The sequence below is a fragment of the Agelaius tricolor genome, unplaced genomic scaffold (genome assembly GCF_023055355.1).
Source record: "Agelaius tricolor isolate 1412-34295 unplaced genomic scaffold, bAgeTri1.0.p SCAF_7, whole genome shotgun sequence".
In the NCBI taxonomy this organism is placed as follows: domain Eukaryota; kingdom Metazoa; phylum Chordata; class Aves; order Passeriformes; family Icteridae; genus Agelaius; species Agelaius tricolor.
In genome coordinates, this window is record NW_027269267.1 from 5,401,644 (window position 1) to 5,428,941 (window position 27,298).

At 38.9% G+C, this 27,298-nt stretch overlaps 1 protein-coding gene across 3 annotated transcripts in view; it reads left to right on the forward strand.

The window, feature by feature from the left end:
- PKNOX1 (PBX/knotted 1 homeobox 1) overlaps positions 1 to 27,252 on the forward strand; it is a 40,860-nt gene extending 13,608 nt beyond the window's left edge. For 2 of the 3 annotated variants that reach the window (XM_071430219.1, XM_071430220.1), the window contains 10 exons: positions 1,308 to 1,409; positions 3,475 to 3,602; positions 4,762 to 4,933; positions 12,729 to 12,899; positions 14,295 to 14,394; positions 15,226 to 15,323; positions 17,387 to 17,515; positions 18,519 to 18,595; positions 20,139 to 20,311; positions 21,706 to 27,252. In XM_071430219.1, coding sequence (XP_071286320.1) covers positions 1,359 to 1,409; positions 3,475 to 3,602; positions 4,762 to 4,933; positions 12,729 to 12,899; positions 14,295 to 14,394; positions 15,226 to 15,323; positions 17,387 to 17,515; positions 18,519 to 18,595; positions 20,139 to 20,311; positions 21,706 to 21,917 — 1,311 coding nt within the window. In that variant the 5' untranslated portion in view covers positions 1,308 to 1,358 and the 3' untranslated portion in view covers positions 21,918 to 27,252. The remainder of the gene's footprint in view (positions 1 to 1,307; positions 1,410 to 3,474; positions 3,603 to 4,761; positions 4,934 to 12,728; positions 12,900 to 14,294; positions 14,395 to 15,225; positions 15,324 to 17,386; positions 17,516 to 18,518; positions 18,596 to 20,138; positions 20,312 to 21,705) is intronic. The other variant, XM_071430221.1, reaches the window with a different exon arrangement.
- Positions 27,253 to 27,298: the final 46 nt, after the last annotated feature.

Genomic DNA, 27,298 nt, shown 5'->3' on the forward strand with positions numbered 1-27,298 from the left:
ACTCACTTGAGACTGTTATAATCTGCAGGGGAAAATATCCAGAAATGTAAAAATTGCTCTTAAAAAAGGTCATGTGCAGTAGTAGTATGCAATAAGGGAAGGACTTAAAATAGTTGAAAAATTTATAGTGATTGAACACATTGAAAAAAAAAATTTGTTTCAGATCTTAAAATGCTGAAAATTTTAAAACTTAGTTCTTCAATACTGACATAAGTGAAAGAGAGCAGAAAGCCTGGAATTATTACCTGGATATAATGTTTTTCAAGACATGAGCTCTGACTTCTTTTTTAATATGGATTTTTTTAATAGTAGCTAAACATTAGAACTCCTATGTGTCAAGGAAAATTGACTTCTGTGTTAATAGTTACTGGTAATAGCTTAATGAGTTATGTGATTTCAGTTGTAATGGCTGCAGATCTGACAAGAAAATGAAATGTGAAGGAATAATTTGTTGGCTACACTCTATCTGGTGGTGGTGCTTTCCTAATTTATTTTTTTTTAATTATGGTATCTCTTAATTTAAAAATGTTTAACTCATCTGGGCACCAAACTCCAGCTAATGCCTAGAGAGATTAACATGATGCTTTTACTTGTGTTTAAATCCTATTGTAATTAATATTTCCCAAAGTATCAAATGTCTCTGAAGTTGAGAGTTCTGAATTCCTTGGTCCTTTTTGAAACTTTATAATCACGTGGGCCCAATTGTTTAAAAATGGTTTGAGATTGTTCCATTCTTTGTTGAATCTTAAATGACTTGGATGGCAAATTCCTGATGTCAGAAGTGATTTGAGGCTTCGTCTCTGAAAGTGGTTTCAGCCCTGCTTTAGAATCTGGGATTCACACCCCAAAGTGAACAGGGTACTCCTTAACATTTTGCATTTGGTTCATCATTTTAAACTGTTATTATTTCAGTTACAGTGATGCTCAGTGGGTTGGGAGCCTTTTCAAAACACAGAAACACAAACCTGCCCATTTCTAGATTTCATGTATGACCTTAGAATGTCAGTTAAGTAGTGCAGAAATTAATGCTAAAGTTCACTTGAGCTTGTGAGTATAAAAAAACCTCAGCCTCTTACTAGTAGTTTTACTTTAAAATATAAAGAGACAATGAACTTTTTGCTTATAAAACCTGTTACATTTCCAAACTGAATTTATTTGTTGTTTGAATTTGCATGTGGCCGTTGTTGTCAATAAACTCTCTGAGAGGTGTGCATCAATCTGAATTTCTACCTTTATTTTTTCTTCACCCTTTAGAACTGGATTCTCAGTGGCCACTTTTTTAACTGACTGTTTGTTTTTCTTTAAAGACTATTTGTTCACACTTAGGATGATTTGACACAATTAATGTCTTAATAACCATGATGGCAACACAGACATTAAGTATAGACAACTATCAAGATGGACAACAGGTAGGTGTGTTTTCATTTCTATAGGAACTAAATACACTTAGGAAGAGGGGAAAAAAACCAGTGACTTTGTCCTTAGTGCCTGCTTTGGCATTGTTTAAGCTGGAATAATGAAACATAGTCATGCATATCTGGTAATGTTTCTCTTTTGTATGATGGGCTGTGTAGTTTTACACTTTAAATTGATAAATTAAAATGCTGTTAACTGGAGGCAATTCATGGGGTGGCCTCTACTCTGAAGACCCATTTTTCTGTTACTCTGTGTCAGCCCTAAGCTATAACTGCAAATACTTCTGTCAGCAGATGGCAACAATGGGGAACAGTCAGAAAAAAACCAGCAACTTTCCACATCTCCTATAAAATGTTCATCTCAATGCAGTCAGGTTTTTGATTTTTAGTTTTATTGTTTGTTTCTTTTATTGCAATTCTAATTTCTCTCTCTCCTCTCACCTACTTTACATATTTGACTTTATTCCCCCAGCAAATACCATCCTGTGGCAGTGAAAGTAAAATATGTTTTTTTTCTAAAGAACAGATTGGGAGAGAGCTTTTTCTTCCTATTTGTTGTGTATTTCAAGTTCTCAGTGTCCAAGGTAGACAGGCAATTCAGGTGCCTGCTGTTTTTCTAGTTTGGAAATGGCCCACAGAAAAAAACTTGCAGTTTTAAGTGAGCTGTTTCCTCCTCCTAGGGCAATAGAACCCTCACTGAGCACACTCCCTCCCTTCAAACTCTGCAGATTTATGGCCAACATTTATAATCACTTGTCTGAGTCATCCCCTTCTAATTTGCTCCTCCTTCCTGTCATTAGCTAAGAAATTAGTCCATTAGTTACTTTTTTTTTTTTTTTTAAGCATTCTGGTTTGAAAATCATCTCTGCTTGCTGAGGGAGCTCTCTGCAGGGCAGGCTGCTCTGTTGGGTGGGAGATGCTGAATTTTCTCCGTTTCTAATTTTTCTTGGAGATGGCTTGGCCCCAGTAGGTATTAAATAACAAACCTTTTGGTTGTCCCAGATAGTTAAAAATACTATAATTTTTTCTGCTGCATTTATGTGGAAATAAATTAATTTCTGTTAAAGTCAGGTTCTCTAATAGTTTCTGGAACTGTCAGTTCTGGCTGCCTGGAGGTCCCTAGAACAGTGCCTGTCCTCTACCTGAGATAAAAGAGAATTAAGAGAAAAAATTCCAGTGTTTTCATGCCTTTGTGCAGATGCTCAAATGGGAGAAAACCAAAGAGTTTGGGCTAAGGGGTGGAAACTGTGACTTTCACAGTTCAGGTTCCTGGAAGACCTTTTAGTCCAAAAGATATTTAGCTGGAGGTGATGCAAAAAACACTTGGAACATCTTCAAAGCACCCCAAAGGTGTGCCCAGCCTCCTAATTCAATTTAGGAGGTGCTCAGGTGAAGCTGTGGCTCTGTGGTGCTTTTCCATGGTATAAATGTGGGTTAAATGGGTGTGTAGGAGGAGTTACTGCTGTTCTCCTGTAGTTTGAGAGCACTAAAATACTTGGTTCTTGCAATATGTAAAATGGAGTGCTAAAGGGCATGGGAGGCTATGCTCCTATAATTGAAGGACTGGAGGGACACAGAATATTTTAAATGTGCATTTTAATGGACAAAAAAACCTAGAAGATCCTTTTCTTCAGTGCCCTTATACAATGCACAGTAAAAAATAAAAAAAGAAATCTTAAGAGCTAAACTTTTCTTTACATTGATTTCATCCTAAAGGATTTTTATGCACACATTCCCATGAACTTTTTGGAGCAAAGTACTCTAGGCTATTCCAAAAACAGCTACTTCAGAGACAAAATGCTTCAACAATTTACTAATATCTATCATTCCCATTTTAAAGCCAAATGCTAAAACTTGGAAATGACCTTTATCCATCAAAAAGTGTCAGGGATTAAAAGAGGGGTTTTGTTGCTGCTACAACTTCTTGTGTCACTGCCAAGTCACACCAACCTTCTGGCAATCTAGGAGCCCTTTGCATTGCTCTTTCCTAAGAACACAGCACCCTTATTTTACGTCAGGGCTACGAATTTACTTTTTTTTTTTTTTTTTCCCCCTACAGATGCAAGTGGTAACAGAGTTAAAAACTGAACAAGATCCCAACTGCTCTGAAACTGATGCCGAAGGGGTGAGTCCTGCCCCTGTAGAATCTCAGACTCCAATGGATGCAGACAAGCAGGCCATTTACAGGTAGTGATGGACTCCTGTTCTGTCTTTTGAAGGGTGAAGGATAGGGGAGAGGATTTGGGGGTTTTTAATAAATAAATAATAAGTAGCATAAAATCAGGTGATTTCTTGGCTGTCTCCATCATTTGTAGGGAAAGAGTGAGACCAAATAGGCTTCACTGGCAGTCATCAGCCAAGGAAAAACCTCCTGAGCCTGTGGGATTTTTCAATGACAGCCATTTTAAAGGGTATTCTAAGAGTGGTTGCCAAATTTAGAAAGCTGCTTTACCCTTTAAACTGTGGTCACTATTTGTCATATTGTTGTTTTTATCTTTAATACGGGTTTTTAATTTTATTGTAATTAGGTCAATCTTTACTCCTCTGTTTCTTTAGGGATAATAATCTATTCCCCAGTAATTACCTCAAAATGGATTAAATATTGATATATGAGCACACTAATTTGAGATTTTTCAGTGAAAAGTGCTGTGCTAACCAATATGCTCAATTTTCATGGGGTTGAATGTTCTTTCACCTTAACTACTTTATAAAGACAGAAGTATTACTGGTTTTCAGGTTAAAAAAAAAAACAAACAACCACCAAAACAGGAAAAAGCCAAACAAAACACCAAAAAACCCTCAGCCTGAGGCAGAAAGATGTATCCATTCATTTACAGACTTGTGCTAACAAAATCTTCTCCTTAGAGCATGATTTCACAGGAGGCCTCTGAGCACAGCCTGAATATTCTTCTCAATTTTTTATTTAGTTATTTCATGATGTGTAAGTATGGCCCACATTGAAGAATAAATTAATTTTATCAGGCTTCATTTAAATCTACATTTATCCTCTTTGTAAATCCTAAATCTCATTTCTAGTGCACTGTATTAATCTGTCTCAGTGCCACTCAATTACAGTGAATTAAACAGTCAGAGCTTTTTTGCTTGTGATTGTTCTCTTTAATTAAATATATACATATTTTACTGCTGTATTTGCCTCTGGAGTGGGGTAAATCAAAATGAAAATAAATTTTTATCTTATTTTGCTCTAGCCAGTGCTGTTATATGCAGTCTGTTCCAGAACTTGTCACATTCACATGAGTGACTGTGAGCTTTTCTGAGCTAGATGTCTTAATTTTCACATAAGTGAAAATACTTATTCATGTATTTAAACTGTTTTTATTTCTAGGCACCCACTATTTCCCTTGTTAGCACTATTATTTGAAAAATGTGAACAATCTACACAAGGCTCAGAAGGCACAACTTCTGCCAGTTTTGATGTAGATATTGAAAACTTTGTAAGGAAGCAGGAGAAAGAAGGAAAACCCTTTTTCTGTGAAGATCCAGAAACTGATAATTTGGTAAGTATTGGCTGTTTCTTTCATTTCTGAAATAACCATCACATTTGCAGTCTCTTCCTAATTTCTGATCTCAACTGGTCCTTGTAGTTTCTCCTCTCATTTTTCTGCCTGTGAGAGATTCTTCTTTATGTTAATGATTAAAAATATTTTTTAAAATTCCTTCTGACCCCCTTTTCCCTTTTATCTGTAAATTTACTTTGGGCTCTTCACAGTTGTTTCCTATTCTCAGCTGACATGAGTGTATTGGAGACAAACAGAAAAAAATCCTTTCCATAGCCAGACTGACTCTGCCAATTAATTTTAGCGTGTTGGGTGTTTAACATATTTATCAAAAACATGTAATTGATGTAATTTTTTTCCAATTTTATTTAAATCATGCTTCACCTAGTTAATGTGAGGGAAGAGCTATTATAAGATTATCTTAGAAAGTCTTTACCATAGAGAGTTTTTTCTTACATGTCATTAACTCCTTTAAGCTTTCTGAAAGTCATTCCTGTGATGAAGCTGTGATTTCCCTATTTTGAATACACCTGCCTTCAATATTTTACTCAAAAATGAGAGTTTGTTCTGTTCTGCATGAAGCAGGTCTGCTGACTTGTTAAGCCTCAGGTTATTTTCTTCATTTGTAACTCTCTGAATCCAACACAAAATTACTGTTTTCCCATATTTCTCTAACCCATATATCTCTAATTTCAGAAGCACATTTGAGGTCTAATAGCTGGAATGTAGTAGCTGTGGCTCAGTGGATGAGGAAAGAACAGTGCTTGTGGTTTATCTTGACTTTTGAGGTGTCTTGCAATGTTCTCATTGACAAACTGACAAGACAGGGACAAGATAAATGAGCAGTGAGGTGGACTGAAAAATGGGTGAACCCCTGGGTTCTGGTCAGCAGCAGGAAATCCAGTTGAGGGCTCCCATAAGTGCTGTTCTCCAGGGACTGATTGTGGAACCAGAACTGTTTAACATTTCCATTTCTGACTGGGGTGATGGGGCAGGCTGAGCCCTCAGCAGGGCTGCAGGTGTTGCAAAACTGGGAGGAGGGGCTGATGCACACATGGCTCTGCCACCATTCAGAGGTACTTCATTGCTTTTGGAGAAGCAGAAAAATGGGAACCTCATGGAATTCAGCAAAGGGAAATGCCAAGTCCTCGTGGGGGAAAAAGACAGACTGACTCATCAGGGCAAGAGGAAATGGGCATGAACTTAATCAGGAATGGATACGAAACACAGGAGGTTCCATGAAACCTTTTTTACTGTGACGGTGATTGAATCCTGCCCTATAGATCCCCTGTGCCCCATAGATGGTGAAATCCTGCCTCATAGATTCCTTCTGCCCCATAGATCCTGCCCTATAGATCCCCTGTGCCCCATAGACCCTGAAATCCTGCCTCATAGATTCCTTCTGCCCCATAGATCCTGCCCTGTAGATCCCCTGTGCCCCATAGATGCTGAAATCCTGCCTCATAGATCCCTTCTGCCCCATAGATCCCCTGTGCCCCATAGATCCTGTCTGCTCCAAGACCTGAAATCCTGCCTCAGATTCCTTCTGCCCATCTGTGGGGCAGAAGAAGTCCCAGAGAGTTGTGGAGTGTCCATCCTTGGAGACATTCAAACTCAGCTGGACATGACCTGAGGAACCTGCCCTACCTGACCTTGCTTTGAGCAGGGGGGTTGGATTAAACCATCTCCAGAGGTCCCTTCCAACCTCAGCTGTTGGTCCCTTTCAACCTCAGCCAATTCCAATTCTGTGGCTTCTGTGAGCCTCCAAAGATTGGTTTCCCCAAGATCCTGCTTGCCTTGGCCTGTTCCCTGTGCTTTTGGTCATACATAAACACTCTCAGATCCAGCTTGCATTGGTTGTAGCTGGCTCTGCTGTGTTCAAAAAGTCCTTCCTGTCATTGACCTGTTTATGGTTTCAGTTTGTGGCTCTAGTGACAAAGTCTCTTGGATTATGTGGTGTTCTCCTTTGCTGATGGGCTGCACAAACCTGGCTGGTTTTGCTTGAAGTGGGTGAGGAATTGTTTATGTCCTGGATTCCGTGGCTGCTGAGGTCAGTAGTGGCTTAAACTGGAACCACATTGCAAAATCAAAAATCCTTGGCATTGAACTCCTGTCCTGTGGTCGTATTGTGAGCTGTGACTTTCTGTTACTGGATACCAATGAAACCTGAGTGCAGCTTGTCCTCTGCCTGTCCTGGAGGCTGGGAGCTCTGAACAGCTGACATTCTGACAGGCTCCTCATTTGGTGTGGGGCAGTGAGCACAAGTTTCTCTTAAGTTGTGAACTGGCTAGCATGGCTTTCAGTCTCTTTTCAGCTTGAAATATTGGTGCTTGCCGCAGGGAAGGCAGTTTTTCTGCCTCCTGTCACATATATATTTTTAATAGAGATTAAAAGATCTCTGTTTAGTAGCAAGAAACACTGTTGTGCAACTCTGTTCCATCTTCTGCTCATGCTGTCCTTCCCTTTTTAACTCCAATGTTAATTCAACCATTCATCTGAAAGGAGAAGCTGTTAAGGCTGATAATTAGACTGGGCTAGAAGGGTGGAGCAGAGTCAAACAAATAAGGTGTAAATGTTTGCTCAGTAGGATCACCTCGGGGCCAGAGCTAAACTGAGATGAACTGAGCATCACAACACTAAAGAGTCAAATTCAAGTCCTATCTGAGAGTCACAGGCCTGTTACAGTAAGGAAATTGGTCAGCTGTTTAATTTTTTATTTCTTTTTACCCCTTTGAGGTGTGGCATGTAGAACTCAGCCAGACTGCAGTTTCTGTGACAGAGCTTCAACTGTGACAGCTCCAAAGCAGCAGAATATAATTCTTCATGAATTCTCCAAAATATAATGTTCCATGCCACCTGTGGGCTAATTAAGTAGATAACAGAAATTAGGAAGGGTCACAGATAGTGATTGTAGGGTCACTTACAGTCCTGGCAATGTTCCACATTGTGCACTCACTTGAAGTGCCTTGAATACTCCACAAGAGGAGTTTGGAGTTCATCCAGGGGACCACAGAATGTTAATCTGGGTGGCACAGGCATTAGATCAGTTTGACCAGAAAGGAAATTCATTAAGAGCAGTGGATGCTTGTTTCAATTTGAGTAGCTCTTACTAAGCTATGGTCTAGATTATCTTGTTACTTTGGTATTATAATTCCCATTCTAAATTAATTGGTGGCTTCCTGGTTTAGTATTCAAAAGGATTTCAGCATTGGGAAATGTAAGTAGCATCCACCTGAAACTTGATTTTAAGGATAAATTGCTAAATTGCCTGTAAACCAGGTTTCAAACCCTTGTTCCTATGCAGCTGGAGGGATTCTGTTCTGGGGATTCTGTTCTGCCCAGTTAAGCTCTCCAACAACATCAGCTGGTGATCTTGAATCAGCAGGGCAAAGGATCATAGTCAATCCAGGAGAATTGTTGCCAGGCCTTTTTAGGAGAATTGTTGCCAGGCCTTTTTTACTTCTGCAGGGTCTTCCCCAGGTCTGGCTGCAATCCAGGGCCACGTGCTCTGGGATAACCCTGTGGTTCTGTGCTGCAGATCTCCTGTTTTCAAATCCTGTGGGAAGGAATTGGAAGCTGAAGGTTGTACTTGTGCTCTTACTAGACTGGAAATGTGCTTTCCTAGAGCTTCAACTTCCTCCATATCTTCTTGCAATGTTATTTGCATCCCCTTAGTCCTCTTACCAAGCATCAGTGTCAGAAGATTTGTGTTTGCTGTCAATAAGCAGATTTTGGTGGTCTCTGTTGCTGCTTTCTGGAAGTGTGCTCAGCTTATCCACATAACTTGGAGTATCACCTTTTCCCCTTACCCTTTGCTGTCCCTGCCTCATTTTTGCAGATCAAACAGATCCTGGAATGAACCAACTGCTCTGTGTTCTCTATCAGTCTCCTTTTGTGCATAGGACATCCACACTCCTCTATGCCTAAGAAGTTGTTCAGCATGGCTGCTTGCAGAGAGTTTTTTTAGACCTTTCTCAGATTATTGTATGTTTGAAGACATTCATTGCTTAACATTTTTTTGTTGCTCACTGCTAACCCAGACACTGCAGAAACACCACGTTGCCTTAGGGTGGTTCCTGCCTCTCTGTTCAGAGTAAACTCTTCCCACACATGGGTGGATTTTTTAATTTCTCTACATTCACAGGACCATAGGATGGTTTGGGCTGCCCTAAAAGCTCAGGTGTCCAACCTCCTGCACAAAGTAGGGTCAGCTGTGAAGTCAGAGCAGGTTACTTATGGCTTTGTCAAGTCTAGACACAATCCAAAACAAGAGCTGTTAAATCTACTCTCCCTTTTGTATTTGAACAGGACACTGCCTTTTTTGAAGACCCCCGAGTTTTTTGTTTCATTTGGGGTAAGGATTTTTGGTTCAGTACCCTCTTCTCAATTCTCTTGAATTCTTGGAATCTGAGTTGTAGAGGTGAAGCCAGCTGGTGTCATTTGAATATTGACTGACCAAGCCTTTCTGAAAAGTGTTTTTGCTGTTTTAATGTGCAGAACTGTCCCATAAACCTCTAGTTACACCTTTTCTAGCTATGTCTCATAGCTGAGGACTCAAAATAGAGGAGTGAGGTTATCAAATCAAAATGAATGAAAACAAAATAGCTTTTCTCCCAGAGTTTGTGTTCTTCCACTGAAAATCTGAATTGCTGCAGGAGGATTTGGGTCAGGGAGGTAGGTAAGCTGTGAATATATATATTTCAGTTGGGTTTTTTTGCAAATGAAGAGTCATTTGAGTGAGATTATGTGTCAGTACATGGAGATTCTTTCATGTGTATTGCCCACATGTGCAGTTGATGTGCTCTGAAATCCATGAGGAATGTGGCTCTGGGTTTTACATCAGCACAGGTGAGCTGGGGATCATGACTGAGGCAGTTTGTGCTTTCTGTGCCTTTGCACCACAGGCTTGAGGCACTGCAGGCAGGACACAGGCACAACCTAGAACATATTTAGGCTAAAGATAGCATCAATTTCTTAAATTTGGAGACATATTTATATATAAATAGGCTCTGGATAGCAGGAACTGGAAGTTTATTCAATAAGTTTTCTTTCTCTAATAGTTTACCACTCTATTTACAGCAATTTCAGCAATAGTGGAATGTGTCCCTGCTCATGGCAGGGGTTGGAACAGGATAATTTTTAAGGTCCTTCCCAACCCAAACCATTCTAGGATTGTGTGAATATATACAAATCTCATGGTTACTTCATCTTCATGCATTTCTCTGAAGTGATACTCCAGTTTTATTGCTACAGCTGAAAAGACTGAATCAGTTATAAAATGTCATTTTTCTGTGGCAGATTCTCTGCAGTAGCACTGAATGAAATATTACTGCTGTGACCTGTCTGAAAACACCTTTTTGTATTTCCTTTGTCCATCTTGAGTTATTTTATCAGGAGTTCTTGATTTTTTTTAGTTTTAAGGGAAAAGTGAACTTCTGCTGACATTTAGTCCACCTGTGCTGCAAGAGAGCAGGAGCCATATGGGCACAATTAATGTAGCTGTAAATGAATTCATAAGTCCTGGTGACAGGCATGGCACATTTACAAAGTTTTGTTTTCCTCCTAACACAGCAGCACAGCTTCCTGCAGGAGCAGTGTGATGGAGAGGGGCCCTGCAGAAACCTGGCTAGTGTTACTGAGTCTGGGTTTGTGGGTAATTCTGACTTTAATTCCATTTTCACCTCAAGTATCAACCATCAATTTTAAACTAAGTCTGGGCTGAAGAAAGGGCTTTCATTTTTCCTCTAAGCACATGCTCATAAATAAACAGTACAAATTTGGCTAATGTTTTAAAAAACACAGCTCTCTTGACTGAGCAAAAACCAACTGAACTCTATTATGGTCAAATATTTTGTGTCCAAAACCATATTTTGTTACCTCAGTTTTAGCTGAATGTTTAAAACACTCACTAATATGATGTGCAGTTTGCTGATCACACATGAAGAATTTTCTATTTTAAGCTTTTTTGTCTCTGAAACAGAATTTCTGGAAACAGATGACCTTTGTTTTGTGTTAAAATTTAGTTACATTTGCATGCTTTAACTTTGTTGTGTTTAAAGGTGCTTAAGCACAGTTTAAAAAGCAACCTGGGCTGGGTTAGAAAATCACTGGTTTGTGTCTAAGTGCTGGGTCACTGCACTCAGTGTTTCAAAGGCTTTCAGTGTCATAGGTCACAAGAGTTACCAAATATTAATTTGGATCAATTCCCTCAAATCTACAGCTCAGGTGTTTCTGCAGCTGTTTTTTGAAATATGTTTTTTTTTTTCTTTTTATCCCTGAGAAGAATTTTTTTTAATCACCTAATTTCTTAATTTTGTTTTCATCTTGTTTATTTTAACACACAGTTGTCTACACTGAGTGAGTATCCTAGCACCTTTTGCTGAAAAAACAGGGAAAATATCTGTCTCAATGAAAGCTAAAATGTCATGATGGAGATGGGAGCACACTCAAAAGTTTTCCTGCCTTGATCTCCTTTGGGTACCTTGAGCAAAGGCATCTTCATCTCCCAGTTGGCTTCTGGAGTTGGAAGTAATAGACAGATTTATAATAGATTTAATAGATAGATAATAGTTTGGAGGGTCTAATTTCTGTTCACTGGATCAGTGCTCTGCCCAGGTAAATAACCCCTCATAGTAGACAGATTTTTCCAAATAATTGTAAAGTCAAGCTCTGCACTATGCTTTAAAATTGCAACTGTTCATTTTCATGGAACTGGAGGATTTTTCTCTCAGAGATCCAGCACAGCACAGAAATGTTGGGGGTGGCATGCTGTATAAAAAATAATTACTTTGCTGGTGTGTTGTGTACATATTTGAATGTCCTGGATTTCCTGCTGCTGTTAGACCATCTGGATTTGGTTTTAGCTTCTGATCTTCTGCCATGACCCTTACAATCACCTAAGCTATTTTTGTGCAGTATGTAATGCCATTGGTTATCCAGGCTTACAGTGCTTTTCTCACAGTGAGCATGACAAATATTCTCCTCACATGCATATCTCCTGCACTTGGATTTTAGCTTAAACATGGATTATTTTTTTAATTTGGTTTAGTGCCTTGTATTTAATGTTTTGTATTTCAGAATCAGGCTCCTCACCTGAAAGTGCTTACAAGATTTTACCTGAGAGTTGTTCATCTTTGACATACAATCACAGAGGAACTTAAAAGCTGTAGCACTGAAGAACTGTTTGATTACTTTAAGCTAAATTTGGGACCTCTTTATTCTAATTTTATTGAAAAAGAAAAGCTTTCATCCTCCCTAGCAATCTGTGGAACAAATTTATGCTTAATCACAGGAGTGTCTTCTTTCTCACTGTATCTCCAACCCTTCTGGTTTCCTTGTGTCAGGGTGGAACTGAACCTGGTGTTTCTGATTTATAGAGCTCCAGAGAGAACTGCTGCTGGCCAAGCCTGTCCCAGCCCTGCCTTCCAACCATTTCTGTGGATGGGATTGCTTTCCATCACTTCCACTCTTGTGTGGTCTGTGCCCCACAGGTGTAGCAGGGGGTTAAAGACCACATGGACATCCAGGCTCATCCTGTGCCCTCTGACACCTCAGCTGCTCTGTCTTCCTGAAGTGTCACACATGACAAAGTTCACTTTGTTGTCCTGTTCTCTTTCCCCTGTGTGGCAGTTTCCTTGTGTTCTTTCACATTCCAGGATGTAGCAATTAGAACCTCTGCTTTAATTGGGTGATCTTTGTTACTGGGAAGCAGTGTTTGCTTAAATCTCACATTAATTTTTTTTTTTTAAGGAACAATTGTTTTCTTTCTGATTTTTTTTCCCAATTCTCTCCCCAGATGGTAAAAGCAATCCAAGTTCTGCGTATCCATCTGCTGGAGCTGGAAAAGGTCAATGAACTCTGCAAGGATTTCTGTAGTCGTTACATTGCCTGCCTGAAGACAAAAATGAATAGTGAAACTCTATTAAGTGGAGAGCCTGGAAGTCCTTATTCACCTGTGCAATCTCAGGTGTGTTTCCAATGCTGTTCAGTGGATTTTTGCTTAGATTTCCTTAGGAAGTTACAGCCACGCTTCTTTTGCTATCAATTTGCAAACAGAGTTTCTGCAATTTCCTCTATTCTCTCAAATCGGGTATTAAGAGTAGAAAGAGTTTTTTGTTTGTTTATTTTTTGCTTTGTCTTGGTTTTTTGTTGGTTTTTTATTTGTTTTGTTTTGGTTTGGTTTGTTTTTGGGGTGGGTTTTTTTGGAGGGTGGGTGGTTTTTTTGTGCTACTGCCCTATGGACAAATTTGTTGAAATGTGCCAGAGCACAGAGTCAGTTTTCTCTTGTCTGTCTTCCTTTTATGATTTTCTCTCAGTTCAGCAAGTGGAGATATTCAGAATAGCCTGGATCTCTATTTGGTTGGAGTGAGGTTAGGAAACAGAATAAACAAAGAAGAAAAATTTTGCTTGTTAAGGCCTCCTTAGTCTGCCTCTTTCATTAAAACATTGAGATGTCTGATGCATTTTATACACAACCTGTATTCTGGAATAAAAAGACAATATCTGATGGATTAAAGTTGCAATATTTCATTTTTTGTATCAAATGGATCACAATTAATAGTTATGGTTGATGTTTTTGCTGCCAGATGCTGCAGAGTGAGCCCTGCCACCCCAATACCCTTCTCTGAATTACTCATGTATCTGATGCTCTGTATTAAAAAAAGCCCCAATGACTTTTAAACTTCACTTTCTGTACTCCTTTTATAGGTTTTGATGTCTGGAAGTGTGGAAAGGAGGTTTTAAAATCAGGCAAAAAAAGCTTTAAAAGTTTTTTTCTGTATATCTCTTACAGTTTTCTGTAGAGACATGAGGGACCCATTTTGCATTTGCTATCAAAAGAGATTATTCATACATACTAAGGAAATGTGTAAGAGTTTGCTTGTCCAAGGTTGAGTAAGAGCTACCTTGAGCAGAATAAAACATATTGAATATTTAATACATTATGTTCAAATTGAAGGAATTGAGATAATAACTAAAATTCTAAAGCTTTGATGCTTGTAATTGGAGCATCAAGGGTCATTTCATTTGTCCTTTTTCCCTCTTGCCTTTGGAAACTGTTTCTTATTCTTTACATACCTAAAACTAAAATTTCTCAAAATTGTTTCACATCTTTTCTAGCAGTTGCTTTCATGTGGGTTTTCAAAGGTAATGGTTGGTGATAATGAGGAAGTTAATGCAGGGAATGATGAACCCCTAATGAAGTATTTTTCTCTTTGAAGGTAATCCTGTGATTAAACTCCAAACATATTTTAGAGCCAAAAATACTTAAAACAAATTACAAAAATACACAAGCATTCTTGATCTCCTTACATGAAAATAGAAAATTAAAAAATGTAAGCAACTAATTGTTTTATTTTTCTAGCAAATTCCAAGTGCCATTGCAGGCACACTCAGTCCCCAAGGGATCGTGGTGCCAGCATCAGCATTGCAGCAGGGAAATGTAACTATGGCAACAGTAGCAGGTATGACACACTAAAAACAACTGGCACCTTGCTCTTCATCTTGGTTTCCTTTATGGTTGTTGCAAAAACTACACAAATCCTTGAAAAAGTGTGTTTTAATACCTGAAAAGTTGTTGTAGTACAGTCAAGTGCTTTACTGGTTTCTGAAGGTTTGTTTAATTTATATATTTTCCAAGCATGTCCATGGGAGGGGCAGTTATGTATATAATATTAAGAGATCTTAATGTGCAACACTACATTTGTTAAATTTTCACAGGCTGTGGTGTTTGACTTTTTTTTTTTGCCTTTAAAAAGAAGAATTCTATTTGACAAAAACATGCATTACCTAAACAATTGCACTTGTTGGTTGCCTCATGCTCCTTGGAGTTTGGAACCACACCTACAAGTCTGTAAAATCCTTGATGTCCTTGTTATATGGAAATTACATTTGAGATGAAGTGTTTAGTCTTGCCTCTCAGCAAGATTTTAAAACTCAGCTGTCCTAAGAATTGGCTACACTGAGGTGTGATTTTGGTGTTGGGACCCTTAGCTCAGTTAAAACAACATGAAGAACTGTTTTATAGCCTGATAATCATGGCATTTTCCTTTGAAAATAGATTTAGAATGCCTAAAATACAGGGAAATAGAATCAAATTTTGTACAGCTTTTTTGTGAATGGATGAAAATTTTAGTGTGCAAAGAACACACTAAAATGTGTGCCTGCTGACTAGAAAAGAGTAATTGATATATTATTAAAAGTCTTGTATGATGTGCAGTGGTGATATGTTTAAAGAAAATAATACCTGAAGGGGTTTTTCTTCCCCATAATCTGTGTTTGTGTTTTGCTTCAAGGGGGGACAGTGTATCAGCCAGTCACTGTGGTCACTCCACAAGGACAAGTGGTGACACAGGCACTGTCACCTGGGACTATTCGGATCCAGAACTCCCAGGTTTGTTCCATAAGCTCCACACAATGGTGATCTGGCTGGAAATACATCTCAGGAGGTTTAGGAGTTTTGATTTAAATTGGACACACTGGCAGAAGGAGCTCTGTGTACACACAGGGTAATGAATTGTAAATTGGTGCAGCCACTGCTGTGGGAGGTACAGGTTGTAGGATATGTCATAAGGTCCTCCTTGCCACAGCAGCTCATCAGAGTTCCTACATTTTAATTGTGTTCCTTTGCTGATGCCAGAAGAGTTATAGGTACATGAAATTAAAAAACAAACAAACAAACAAGAAACTAAAATTAAAAAACCCCACCTCTAAACCCAATCAACAACAACAAAGAAAACCCAAACCAAAACAAACAAAACAACCAAACAAAACCAAACAACCGAAATTCAAAACAAACAAACAAACAAAACAAAGACAGACAAACCCCACACCAATGCAAACCAAAAAGCCCTCTGAATTAAATGAATACTTTTTCAATGGTTAGAACTTTTCTAATCATTGAACTCTGTTTATGGCTGGATAGATTTCATGTGTTGCATTAAGGTGCCACACTGCTATTTTGAGAAATTTGACTTTTTATTACAATGGCAACCAAGAGAACTGTGAAACTGTATTTCAGAGTTTAACCTTCAAAATATTTAATTGAGACTCTGGGAGATCCTAATTTTGTCCCCTTATACCCTAAAATATAAGGGCCAGCACTCTTTTGTGGGAGGCTCTTAAGAGTTGGGTCTGAAGTTCAAAGAAACAGCTAAAGAAAAAGAAACATGAAAACTAGACCATCTTCTGGTATAGAAAACCTTGCTGGCTTTCTCTGGAAGTGGTAAACCAAATCTTCCTGGAATCTGGATTTAATTAGAAATGTGAATGAGGAGCTCCCATCTCCCCAGCATAAAATCTGTTGGTAATCACTGACTCACTGGCTTCTTTTCCCCCCTTTTCTGGCCTTCCAACCAAAAAAGTGTGCACAGAGTGTTCTTTGACTTGGCAGGAGAATATCTGTACTCAGCCATGTCCCCTCCCTAGAACACAGACAGCTCTGTCCTCACACACCTCTCAGAAAGAAATGTGTTAAATTACTCTCCTGGACTGGAGGGATTTGGAAAAATTGAAGGTTTTTTACCTTTAATGAAAAAAAAAAATACTGAGGAAAAAAATAATGCCTCTAGCCTATAAATAAAAAAGGACTTGACCTCCTGGATACATCTGTGGCTACTCTTGATGTTAGTTGGAGTCTCCAAACCCACCTATGCAAAGGTCACTTAGTGAAACTCCTTCTTCAGTGTCTTCTTTTTCAGTGTTTCAGAATGCTGTGGAGGTAGGGAAAAGCACTGTAGAAAAGCTATTGAAAGTTCATTATAAAGCCTCCATATGCAAGCAGGTTATTTAGAATGTTAGACATTACTTTGGAAATTAAAATGTGCTCCAGATATATATTTGTAGTAATTTGATAGCCTAAACCTTGTTTAAAACTAATTTCCTACATATTGATTGGCTTAAGAAATTGCTCCAATTTGTCTGGAAAACCTGATTTAGAATTATTTTGGTTACAATTGTCTGAAATAGAATCTTGTATGACAGCACATAAATTATGCTGTTTTCTTTCTATTTTTGCATAAGCATTTAAGAATGTATTCCCAAACGTTCAGATTACCAATGTGCAAATGATTTGATGGATCCATAGGAGATGAAAAACAAAGATAAAAAATATGAATATTTAGGAAGAAGTATGAATGTTGTAAAGTGAATTATAGGCTCTGCTGTATGGATTTTAATGCTCTTTGAGAATTTAATGCATTTATTTAGCAGGACCTTTAGCATCTTTTTTTTTACAACTGCAGCATAATAATTAATTTTACTTTATCCTTCATTTAAGTGTTAAATCAGTAATACTTTACAGCTTCCATAGTTGTTTATGTTTGCACACAGTGAGTATATTCAAGATATTCAAGCCTAATTTCTTTTCATTCCTTCTATAAATGAGTTTTCATTTATTGATACAGAACTGCCATTACTATGTTAACTGTTTTATTTCTCCTAAAATTAAATGTGCAGCTCCAGTTGCAGTTAAACCAAGATCTAGGCATCTTGCATCAAGATGATGGCTCATCAAAAAATAAGAGAGGAGTTCTTCCCAAGCACGCTACAAATGTGATGAGATCTTGGCTTTTTCAGCACATAGGGGTAAGGACTGAGCATGGGCAGTTTTTATGTAGCTCTTTCATGTGGTCTCTTACAATTTTTCTTCATAAACAAGGTGAATTTATTCTGTTGTCAGTTATGAAATCTCAGTTCAGCTTTCCCTGGAGTCATTTGGAGTAGTTCCACAGTCTAATGCTGGTTGACTTTTAATAGTGTTTTAATAAATATGTTACATTTGTACTGCATGGTCTCAATAAGTGCTTTTACAAGGAGCCTTTCTTCATTTCACTGTGTTGAGAACTTAATGCTCTCTACACCCTGGTTCATGGCACAAGGAAAAGTAATTGCACCTGTATTTTGCCGTGTTTTAGTGGTATTTCACATTTTCTGTCTTTATCTCCTTTCCAGTCCTTCTGATGTGTACCAAGCATGTCACTATCTGCTTGTGCTTTCAGTTGTCCTCCCTTTGCATGAATACTTTGAGAGGATAAATGGCTCCCAAGCTATTTCAAGGCTGAGCTGATTGATATTTTGCCTTTTACAACTGGTTTGGAGCAGAGAACTGATCCAGGGAAGCTGTGTGTGCACTTCTTGTGTTACGTGCCCTGTCCTCATCTGCTTAGAGCAGCTTTATTTAACTCCAGTGCTCCTTTATTTAACTGAGTGCTCCTCACTTCTCTCATATGACACTGCCCTGGCCAGCAGAACTAATCAGAGCTGCTCACATGCTGTGCTGCCCAGGGATCATGCTCTTTAATAAAAACTGTCAGCCATGAGAAGCTTTTTCTTCTGAATTACACAGCAGTAGCTTCATGGTGCCACAGAAACTCTCAAGGATAAAATCAGTTTTTATGTAGCAAAGCACTCTTTGTTGAATTATTTTCGTCTATAAAAGTTTGTGAGGTTTTCTAAGGTTTGTGTTTTAATGAGTCAGGTGGCCTTAATCCACCCTTTTTAATCAGATGTAATAAAGGAGTTCTTATTTTTGATGAGGAGATGGAAAACAAGCTTATGCTTTTTCTGTTTGCTTTTCTGGCCTCTGTAGCATCCATATCCAACAGAGGATGAGAAGAAGCAGATTGCAGCACAAACAAATCTGACACTACTCCAGGTTAACAACTGGTAAGAGCAAAGCCCTTAATTTAATATCTGTCCTTGTCTCCATGTGCTTACAGCTCAGAAATAGTGAGGAGGATAACTTGGACATCTGGAGTTGAACTTAAATATTCTACATATGTTACAAAACATGTATAGAAATACAAGAGCTATGCACTGGCACACGAGCATGTTATTTTTACAAGATACAATAATACTCATGCCATTTAAATTATATAAGGACTCCAGAAAACATTGCAGCACTAGGAATTGTGTTCTGTTCCAGTGCTGAGAGAGATGGAAGTACTCTCATCTCTCTTCTGTAAGTGAAGTCTAAAGGCATTTAGTGGCCTGGTGGCTGCAGGTGTTTAGGAAGTTACTGTTAACAGATTCTGTTCTTGGATCAAAGGGTGCTCTCCTGAGCAGTGATGTCTGAATGGAGAGGCAGTTCCTCAGCTCCACCAGTTCATGGTTCAGCAGGTTTTGTCATGTCTTATCTTTCCTGGAGGTGTAAGATAAGACACCTGCCCTGCAGAAGAGAGGAGGGAAGGTGCTGACACATGTCCTGTTCTCCTTGTGGCATCAGTTCCTAAAATTGCTGCAGCAAAGTCCTACTGGGATCTGCCTCAGATTTCAAAGATGACACTGGCTGTGAGGCTGTGGAGGGGTCCAGGGGGGAAATAGCCAAGATAGTGACAGAACACTGGTTCCAAAAGTGGAACAGGGTGGCTGTGCCTGTGTGACATGTGGCCATGGAGCTCTGTGCTGGGATCTGACTGCTGTCTTTGCAGAGCATTCTGTTACAACTTAGGAACCTGCCAGCTGCACCTGGTTTCCTCCCATTGCAGGTAAACTTGGGACCTAGATGTATCATTTTGTATTTTTTTGAAGATGATGTCTTCAGTCACAACTCCCTGCCATAGCTCACTATGTTGAAGTTGATTCAGTTTCAGTATTTTCTTGTTCACTAGCAGAAAGGGGAAGGGCAGCAATGAGCATGCTAAAGTAAGGGAGTGAAAATTAGAGAACTAAAAGGAACCAGGACAGATCTGACAGATGTGTTTGCTGTCATCTCCTGGATCAGGAGCCAGCCCTTGGAAAGGCAGGGAGCCTGTGAAATAAGTGATGCAGAAGCTTAAGGGAGTAAATGAAACCAGACTAAACAAAGCAGGTTAGGCAGGGGCTAGACTTTAGGTGAACCCTAATGAGAGGAGTATCAGCTTTCTGAGCTGGGCTGTCAGCAGGTTTTCTGGTGCTTAGTTTTTAATAAGATCCTGAAGGGTACATACATCTGTTGTGCTGTCTGGAGAATTTTTCCTTCTGAGGTGGGGGAAAAATGCTGTTAGCTGCAAAATGATAGAAGTGCTTTTTTAGCTAGTTTGCCAAAATTGAAGGATGCTGATGTTCTAGGAGTGGTTCTACACTTTAAAAAGAATGTGAAGCCCAGCTGATAGAAGATTTCATATTCCTAATTTTTTTTCCTGCTGCATACTTTGTGAATGTGAGAGAGAGAGACACAGAATTTACAGCCAACTTGTCCTAAGTTCACCTTACCCTTGATTGTATTTAGGTTTATCAATGCTAGAAGGCGAATTCTTCAGCCAATGCTGGATTCCAGTTGTTCTGAAACTCCAAAAACAAAGAAGAAAACAGCCCAGAACCGACCAGTGCAGAGGTTCTGGCCTGACTCCATTGCCTCAGGAGTTGCTCAGCAGCAATCGAACGAGCTCACGATGTCAGATGGTGAGGAGAGCTGCCTGAACATGGAGCAGAAAGTTATTCCTCTCTGACAGGGAAAGGGAGGGTTTGAAGTTCTCTGCTGGGAGGGAAACTTCTGGATATTTCAGTATAAATGTGGTTTGAATCTGGGAAAGCATAACAGAAATATGTCACTTTTTCCTCTCTTTAACACTTTTCTGTGGTTTAAGCAAGGGTATTGTATTGGAATTCATGTTGAGAAACTTGCTTTTGTTTCAGAAGTTATGAAATGACAGAATAAAAGATGTAAAACTGAGATGTACAGCTGAGTTCTCTCTGTGTGCACGTCAGGAGTGTCCTGTTAGATGAGCAACACTGGGCTGCAGCTTCATGGCTGAGCAGCTGCAGTTCCATATCTGCCTCACGTGCTTCCAGCTGAACAATGAGAGGCAGAAAAATATCACAGAACCTCCACAGACTTTTACTGAAGTAACTTCCTCAGTGTCAGATCAAACAAAAAGATTTAATTTAAGAAAGATAAATAACTGCTTTAATGCCAGGATCATCCTTTCTGTCCTGCTGCTTGGTGCTTTATTTTTTCCAGTTTTAACAAATTTTCCTTCAGCCTCTGTGGTGGTGTTTACAGGGGTTTCAGGATGAGGGAAGAGATGAGAATGTTGACTTTATGTTTCAGAAGGCTTGATTTATTATTTTATGATATATATTATATTAAAACTATACTAAAAGAATAGAAGAAAGGATTTTATCAGAAGGCTGGCTAAGAATACAAAAAGAATGATAACAGAAGCTTGTGACTGACTGAGACAATCTGGACAGTTGGACTATGATTGGCCATTAATTAGAAACAATCACATGAGACCAATCACAGATCCATTTGTTGCATTCCACAGCAGCAGATAATTATTGTTTACATTTTGTTTCTGAAGCTTCTCAGCTTCTCAAAAGAAAAAATCTTAAAGAAAAGATTTTTCATAAAACATGTCTGTGACAAGCCTCTGCTGGATCTGACAACAGCTTTATCCATTGAATTTACCTTGAATCTGAACCTTTTGAATCTTGAACATTTTGAACCTTGAATCTACCCTTTTTCTGCAAGGAATGAAGCTGGAATACTTTGCAGAAATGGCCTTGTGGTGACTTGATTGGAGAATTGCTGTAGTGGCTGTCCATAAGACAGATTTAAGATTCACAAAGCAAAGTTTAAGATTCTTGACCAACCTAATTCTGGCATTTCCTGACATTAAGTATTTGACAACCTATATATCTTCTATTTTAATGTAGTTCCTTGAGTTTCTGTGGTGGGTGGCTGTTGATTAGAGATAACTGTTCTGCGGTAGCTGCTGATTAGAAAAAATCCCCGTTACCCATAAACAGAAGGCCAGAAAGGTGCTGAAGTGCTGTGCTTGTGCCTCCTGCAGGTGCTGTCGTGACCATCACAGCTCCAGTGAACATGAATGTGGACAGTCTGCAGTCCTTGTCCTCGGATGGTGCCACCCTGGCTGTGCAGCAGGTGATGATGGCAGGGCAGAGCGAGGACGAGTCCGTGGACAGCGGCGAGGACGACGGCGGCGACCTCTCCACAGCCAACATCAGTGGGCTGGTCTTGGACAACAGCGACTCTCTGCAGTAGGAAGCCAGAGAGCCTGGAGGAAAAAAACACTTAGGAAAAAGAATGGACTGACTGACTGACTTTTTATAGTTTGCACAGCAAACATTTTACACAAGTTTTATTTCTAATATGTTTTATATGTAGATATAGAAGGGTGCACTTTTTTGTATTTCATAGTAAGCTTAAAGAGTGTTTTTGCAGGTGCAGCAACTTCTTTCAAATGTGTTTTGGTTTGTTTTGTTGTTTGTTTTTTTTTTTTGTTTATTTTCCTTTCCTTATTTCAGAAAATTATATCTAGTAATATAAAGAACCACATAAGCACCCCTTTGTTCTCTGAATTGGAAGTGCTGCAGTTTCTGAGGAATTATGCAGTTTCAATTAGTGCTGTTATTTAACACAGCTTTTGATGGGCAGGTGATGTAAATTTAAAGCATGTGACACTAGTGTGTGAAACTTGATTATTGAGTTAGATACATATATTTGAAAGATGCTTCTGCACCTTAAAAACTGCTAGTCTGAGGTGGACAGCAACACACATAAAAAGGAACTGTTGATGTGTGATTCAGTAGAGAATGTATGGCAATTTAAATAAGTTTAGTTTCTCTCATAGTCCGTGAGCCTGTTTATCATTTGCTATAAAAACTCCTATTTTTACCTTGCTGGGGTTATTGGATAAAAAAAAAAAATATTTTTATAAATTCACTAGAAATTGGGATGACAACTGTATTAAGCAGGAGGAAAAAAAAATAATTTCCAGAGGGGAAAAATAAATGTTTAGTATTCCTATTTGGAAGGTCTGAAAATTGACCCAATTTAATAAACAAGCCTACAGTAGCATTCTATGATTCTCAGCTATCCCACAGTGATATACTATATTTGATAATAGCATAAGAAGGGCCCACTGTTTGATGGGATTTTGATATTGTCAAACATTGATTTATATTATGTGTAAACTAATATTCAAATTGCATAACTCTGTATCTAGACTTGTATCTGAAAATATTTGCTAAATGAATATTCAGGTAAGTAAGTTCAAATACCCACAACTTTTCCAATTATTAGAGAAATTTAACAGTTTATAGTTTGTACAACTGAATCTAAAAAAATGAAAAGTTGCCTACTATACAGTCATGAATTCTGCTATTTTATTGCATTTGAAATATTTTCCCCTAATACAAAAAGAAAAATATAACATGAATTTATATAAAATTTCTTCAGATCTGAAGTTTACTACCAGAATATACAGCAGGCTTTGTTAGAGTAGGAAATCCTTGTGTGTCATTTAAAAAACGAAGAGCTGGAGATAAAAACAGCTGGGTTTTGGTTTGGTTTTGTTTTGGGATTTTTTTTTTGTTGTGGTAACAGATAATTTCTTTCATTTTCCCAAAGTTTGAAGTCTGTGATTGTCTATCCATGAACACTTGCTTTTGGAACTTTGTATTTCCCATTGTTGAGTACAAATAAGAGACTCAAGAGCCTCATGCTATGATCAACACCCTCTTTTGTCCCTGTCCATTTGTCACAGTGTTGGCTTAGATCAAAGCCAGAATTTCCTTCTGATTTTGACCAAATCTGGGCGTGTTTCTGACATGACAGGGAGAAAGGTGGTCACCTTTAGAACCTTCAGACACTGTATTTGAACAAAGCCCTTTGGCAGATGCAAATATTTAATTGAATACTTAATTTGTGCTTCTCAGAACGCTCAGGCACACGCTGAGGTCCCCTTGGTTTCAGGAGGATGGAGGATTGTGCTGCTGGACATGCTGAAGGGGCTGGAGGCTGCTCATGGCAGATTGTCTTCCAAGGCAAGGCTGAGTTGGTAGGAAGAAAAGCTTCAGGAGAAAATATCAGTGGCATTGCCATACACACATGGAGAATAACAGGAATTCTCAGTGACTGGGAGTTGGTTTTGGTTTTTATTTTTAATGGTTTTTACTCAACACAAGAGGTGTTTCTGCTCTGGCTCTCACTGAGCCCTGGCTGATGATCTTCCTTAGTTCAAGTGCTGTCATGATCTGCTCCACTGGACTGGTGATTTCTAAGAATTTGTTTTCTTCTGACTTCTCTGCTTTGCCACTCATGTGCCATGCTTGATAAACAGCACAGTAAATGAATAATGGGAGATGAATTAGGAAGGCTTTGACATAGCATGGCTATCTCAAAGGCTGCTGTCAAATCCAGTTTGACCCCAAAGCACTTTAAAAGACAAACCATGTACAAATCCTGCTCCTTTGGAAGCATTCAGCCTAGGGCCAGACCTGGCCCTACAAAAGATAGCTCAGATTACTGGAACTCAGATTCTGTATTTTTGGTTTTAATTGTCTTTAACTCCAAGAGTGCTCCATTACCCCCACCATCTCCATTCAGTAGCAGATTATATTTGTTGGTTTGTTTGGGGTTTTTATTGGAAACAACCAGGCCTCAGGGTTTGAAAACTTCTGAAAGTTTATTTTTCAGAAAGAAGCCATTTTCTAGTTAGTTTCTTTTAATTTTATTTTAAATTATTACTCCCCCCACCTTACATGCAGCAGAAGTTCTCTTCTTCCAAAACATGACCTTGTCTTCAGCTACTTTATCAATTCCTGGAGACTGAAGTTGACAGAGTGTACTGTGAAAGGGGAATATGGAATAGTTTCACTGTCAGATTAGAAACATTAAAAAAATACAGGGATTTGAATTCCTAAAACTGAAAAGGCTTCACTGGTGTAAAAGTATTGCTTAACATGTGAAACTCAAATATTTTCTTTCAGTTCAGTGAGAATTCTGTAGTGGGTGTGAACTGCAGGGAAGTGCTTGTTCTTTTCATGATTTAAAAGAAGAAAAAATGAGTAGTTTGGGGGTTTTTTATCTTTTTTTTTTTTTTTTTTTTTTTTGCTATGTAGGAAAGATTGCTGGTTTCAGCAAAGCATCACCATTCAGGAAAGGTACATGTTTACATTAGTTAAAAAGTCTTTACAGGGGACCTGATTTGAGTCTGTGTCTAATTCCCCCTGCCCCCAGTTAAAGTCATATTCATTTGCAATGGAACTAATTTGGTTTTTGAATCAATGTGATTCTTCTGCAAACACAATTATTGAAAAAAAATTTTTTTTCACTCTAACCCAAAACAGGGTTCTCAGCCCAATTTTTTCAATATTCCTGGAACAGGCAAGGCAATTTTCTGTTGTTTTTTATTAACTTTGGAAGCATTGCAGTTCAGCAAATCAATTCCAAAACGATCAGGAGAGGTTTCTGACTGACTGTTACAAAGAAACAATCACGTCAGAAAATACTCAGAATCAACTCTGGCTTTGCACAAGGTTTTCTCCATCTGGATTTTGTGTCTCAGTGGAGCCCTGCTGACCTCAGGGAAGCTCCACATGGATCCATGTCAGGCTCATTTGCCTTCTCCTGGTACCTGCTCTCTGTCAGGAATATTTGGAGAGCCCTCCAGCTCTACCTTGCTGCACACCTGGGTCTTTTCCAGTGGAAACCTGGGTATGGATGAAGAGCTTGGCAGGGCAGGATTTCATGGTGACCTGGGGTGCAACAAATAAATTGTTTTTTGATGTTCAAGATGCAGCCAGGAGGCAGAGCTGAGTGAGGAATTGCAGTTCCCAGTTCCTGTGCTTCCAAAGTAGCTTTAGGTCCGTGGATATTGGAGTGGAATAGGAGCACACGTGGCTCAAAGCCCAGCTCCTGGCCTGAGCTTGGCTCAGTTGGTCTGAGATTGGTGCCAGTGACAGCCAGGGCACAGTTCTGATCCCCACTTGGGCCATTCCCTGGGGAGCTGGACTCCTTGTGGGTCCCTTCCACTCAGTTCTGTGAAATAATCCATGGATTTGTTTCTGGAAGAATCACAAGTCCACCTTCCTGACTTTAGGAACTTGGCAAAGCCTTTCCAAGGGATGATAGTTGCACTTAAACAAACAAAAATCCACAACACCCTGGTGTTTTGAAAAATTGGAACACATGCATTTAATTGTAATTAAAGTTGATTTGACATTTTATTTTCTGAAGCTGAGTCATCTTGGGAGAAAAAAAAATGAATAAGTGTTTGTCTATGCAAGACACAAATGTCAAAAATGTGTGAATTACCCATATTTAGGTACTGTATTGTTATTGTCTTTCTGACTTCTGTTCCTTTGATTAGTCTCTTCAACCTTTCAGCCTTACATTTGGCTTGGAGTTGAACAGGCAAAATGTAGTTTTGAAATCCTGTTGGAAATGTAACTAACCTTCATTCCCTCATGAAAATCTCGCATGTTAAACAATTAAATGAAATGTTTTGGTTTCCTAATAATAAATTCAAGCTCTCACCACCTCCTGAAAACAGCAGATCCATGAACATGCACGTGTGACTGTGATGTGCAAACCACCCAACCAGCAGCTGGATGCACTTTGCTCTTGCCTCTGCTGAGGACAAAAGCAGCTTCATTTTGCCAAACTCAAACTCAGCATGGATTCCTTCCCCCCCTCCCCTGCCCTTGGCATGCTCAGCTCCTTCAAAGACCTTCTGGGTTGTTTTTTCAAGTCCTACAAGAGCCTGATGGTGCAGTGCAAAGTGCAGTGAAATTGGCACTGATGTGTTTCTTTGGTGGTTGCCCAAATCAGGTAATTTGTTCATTCCCGTCACCTGGAAATACAAAATCCATTCCTTTTCTGTGTCTTAGTTCTTTAGGACCTGCTGAGTGATCACAGTGTTTTGCCAGAGAAAAGCAAGGTGTGAGAAGGCAGGGAAATGCCTTTCCAACCTTGTAGACACCCATAAAGACTCATAGTTGGTGTTAATAAAATCCAGTGTTTCAGGTGGTGACAGAAGCTGCCCATGACCTGCCCAAGGATTGCAGCACTGGGTCTGTACAATTGACAATCTTTAAAATGTGAACCCTGTAACTTTTCTCTCTTTGGTTGTTGAGGGATTTTGGAGCAACTGATCTATCAAGGGATGAAATTAAAAATGAGAATATGCTTCATGGATGATTTATTTTTACACTGCTGCTCTCTGTGAACAGAAAAAGCACATTTTGGAAGCAAAGCATTTACATTGCTTTAACAGTATTGTTTGGCTGAAAGACAAATACGTTTTCAGGAAATCTTGAGCAGAGTTTCAAACTATTTAACCAGTTCTTGGCCAGGGAAAGTCCTTGGCCCTTGTATTTGTTTGGGGTTATTTGTTTATGCAAATGAAGAAAAATGTTTACTAGTTCTTACCAGTGTGGGGATTTTTATTACTCTTTTGTAATGCAGGAGCAGCTTGGATGAAAGAAAGAATTAGCAGGTAAATAGTCCACAATGTTTGTGACTTTGGGTGGGGTTTTCTTTTTGTTGTTGTTTCGAAATTATTAATTAAAATGGCATGGACATCAAACTTCAAGTAATGGTTCCAAGCATATAAGGTAGTGACTTATTTGAAAACACTT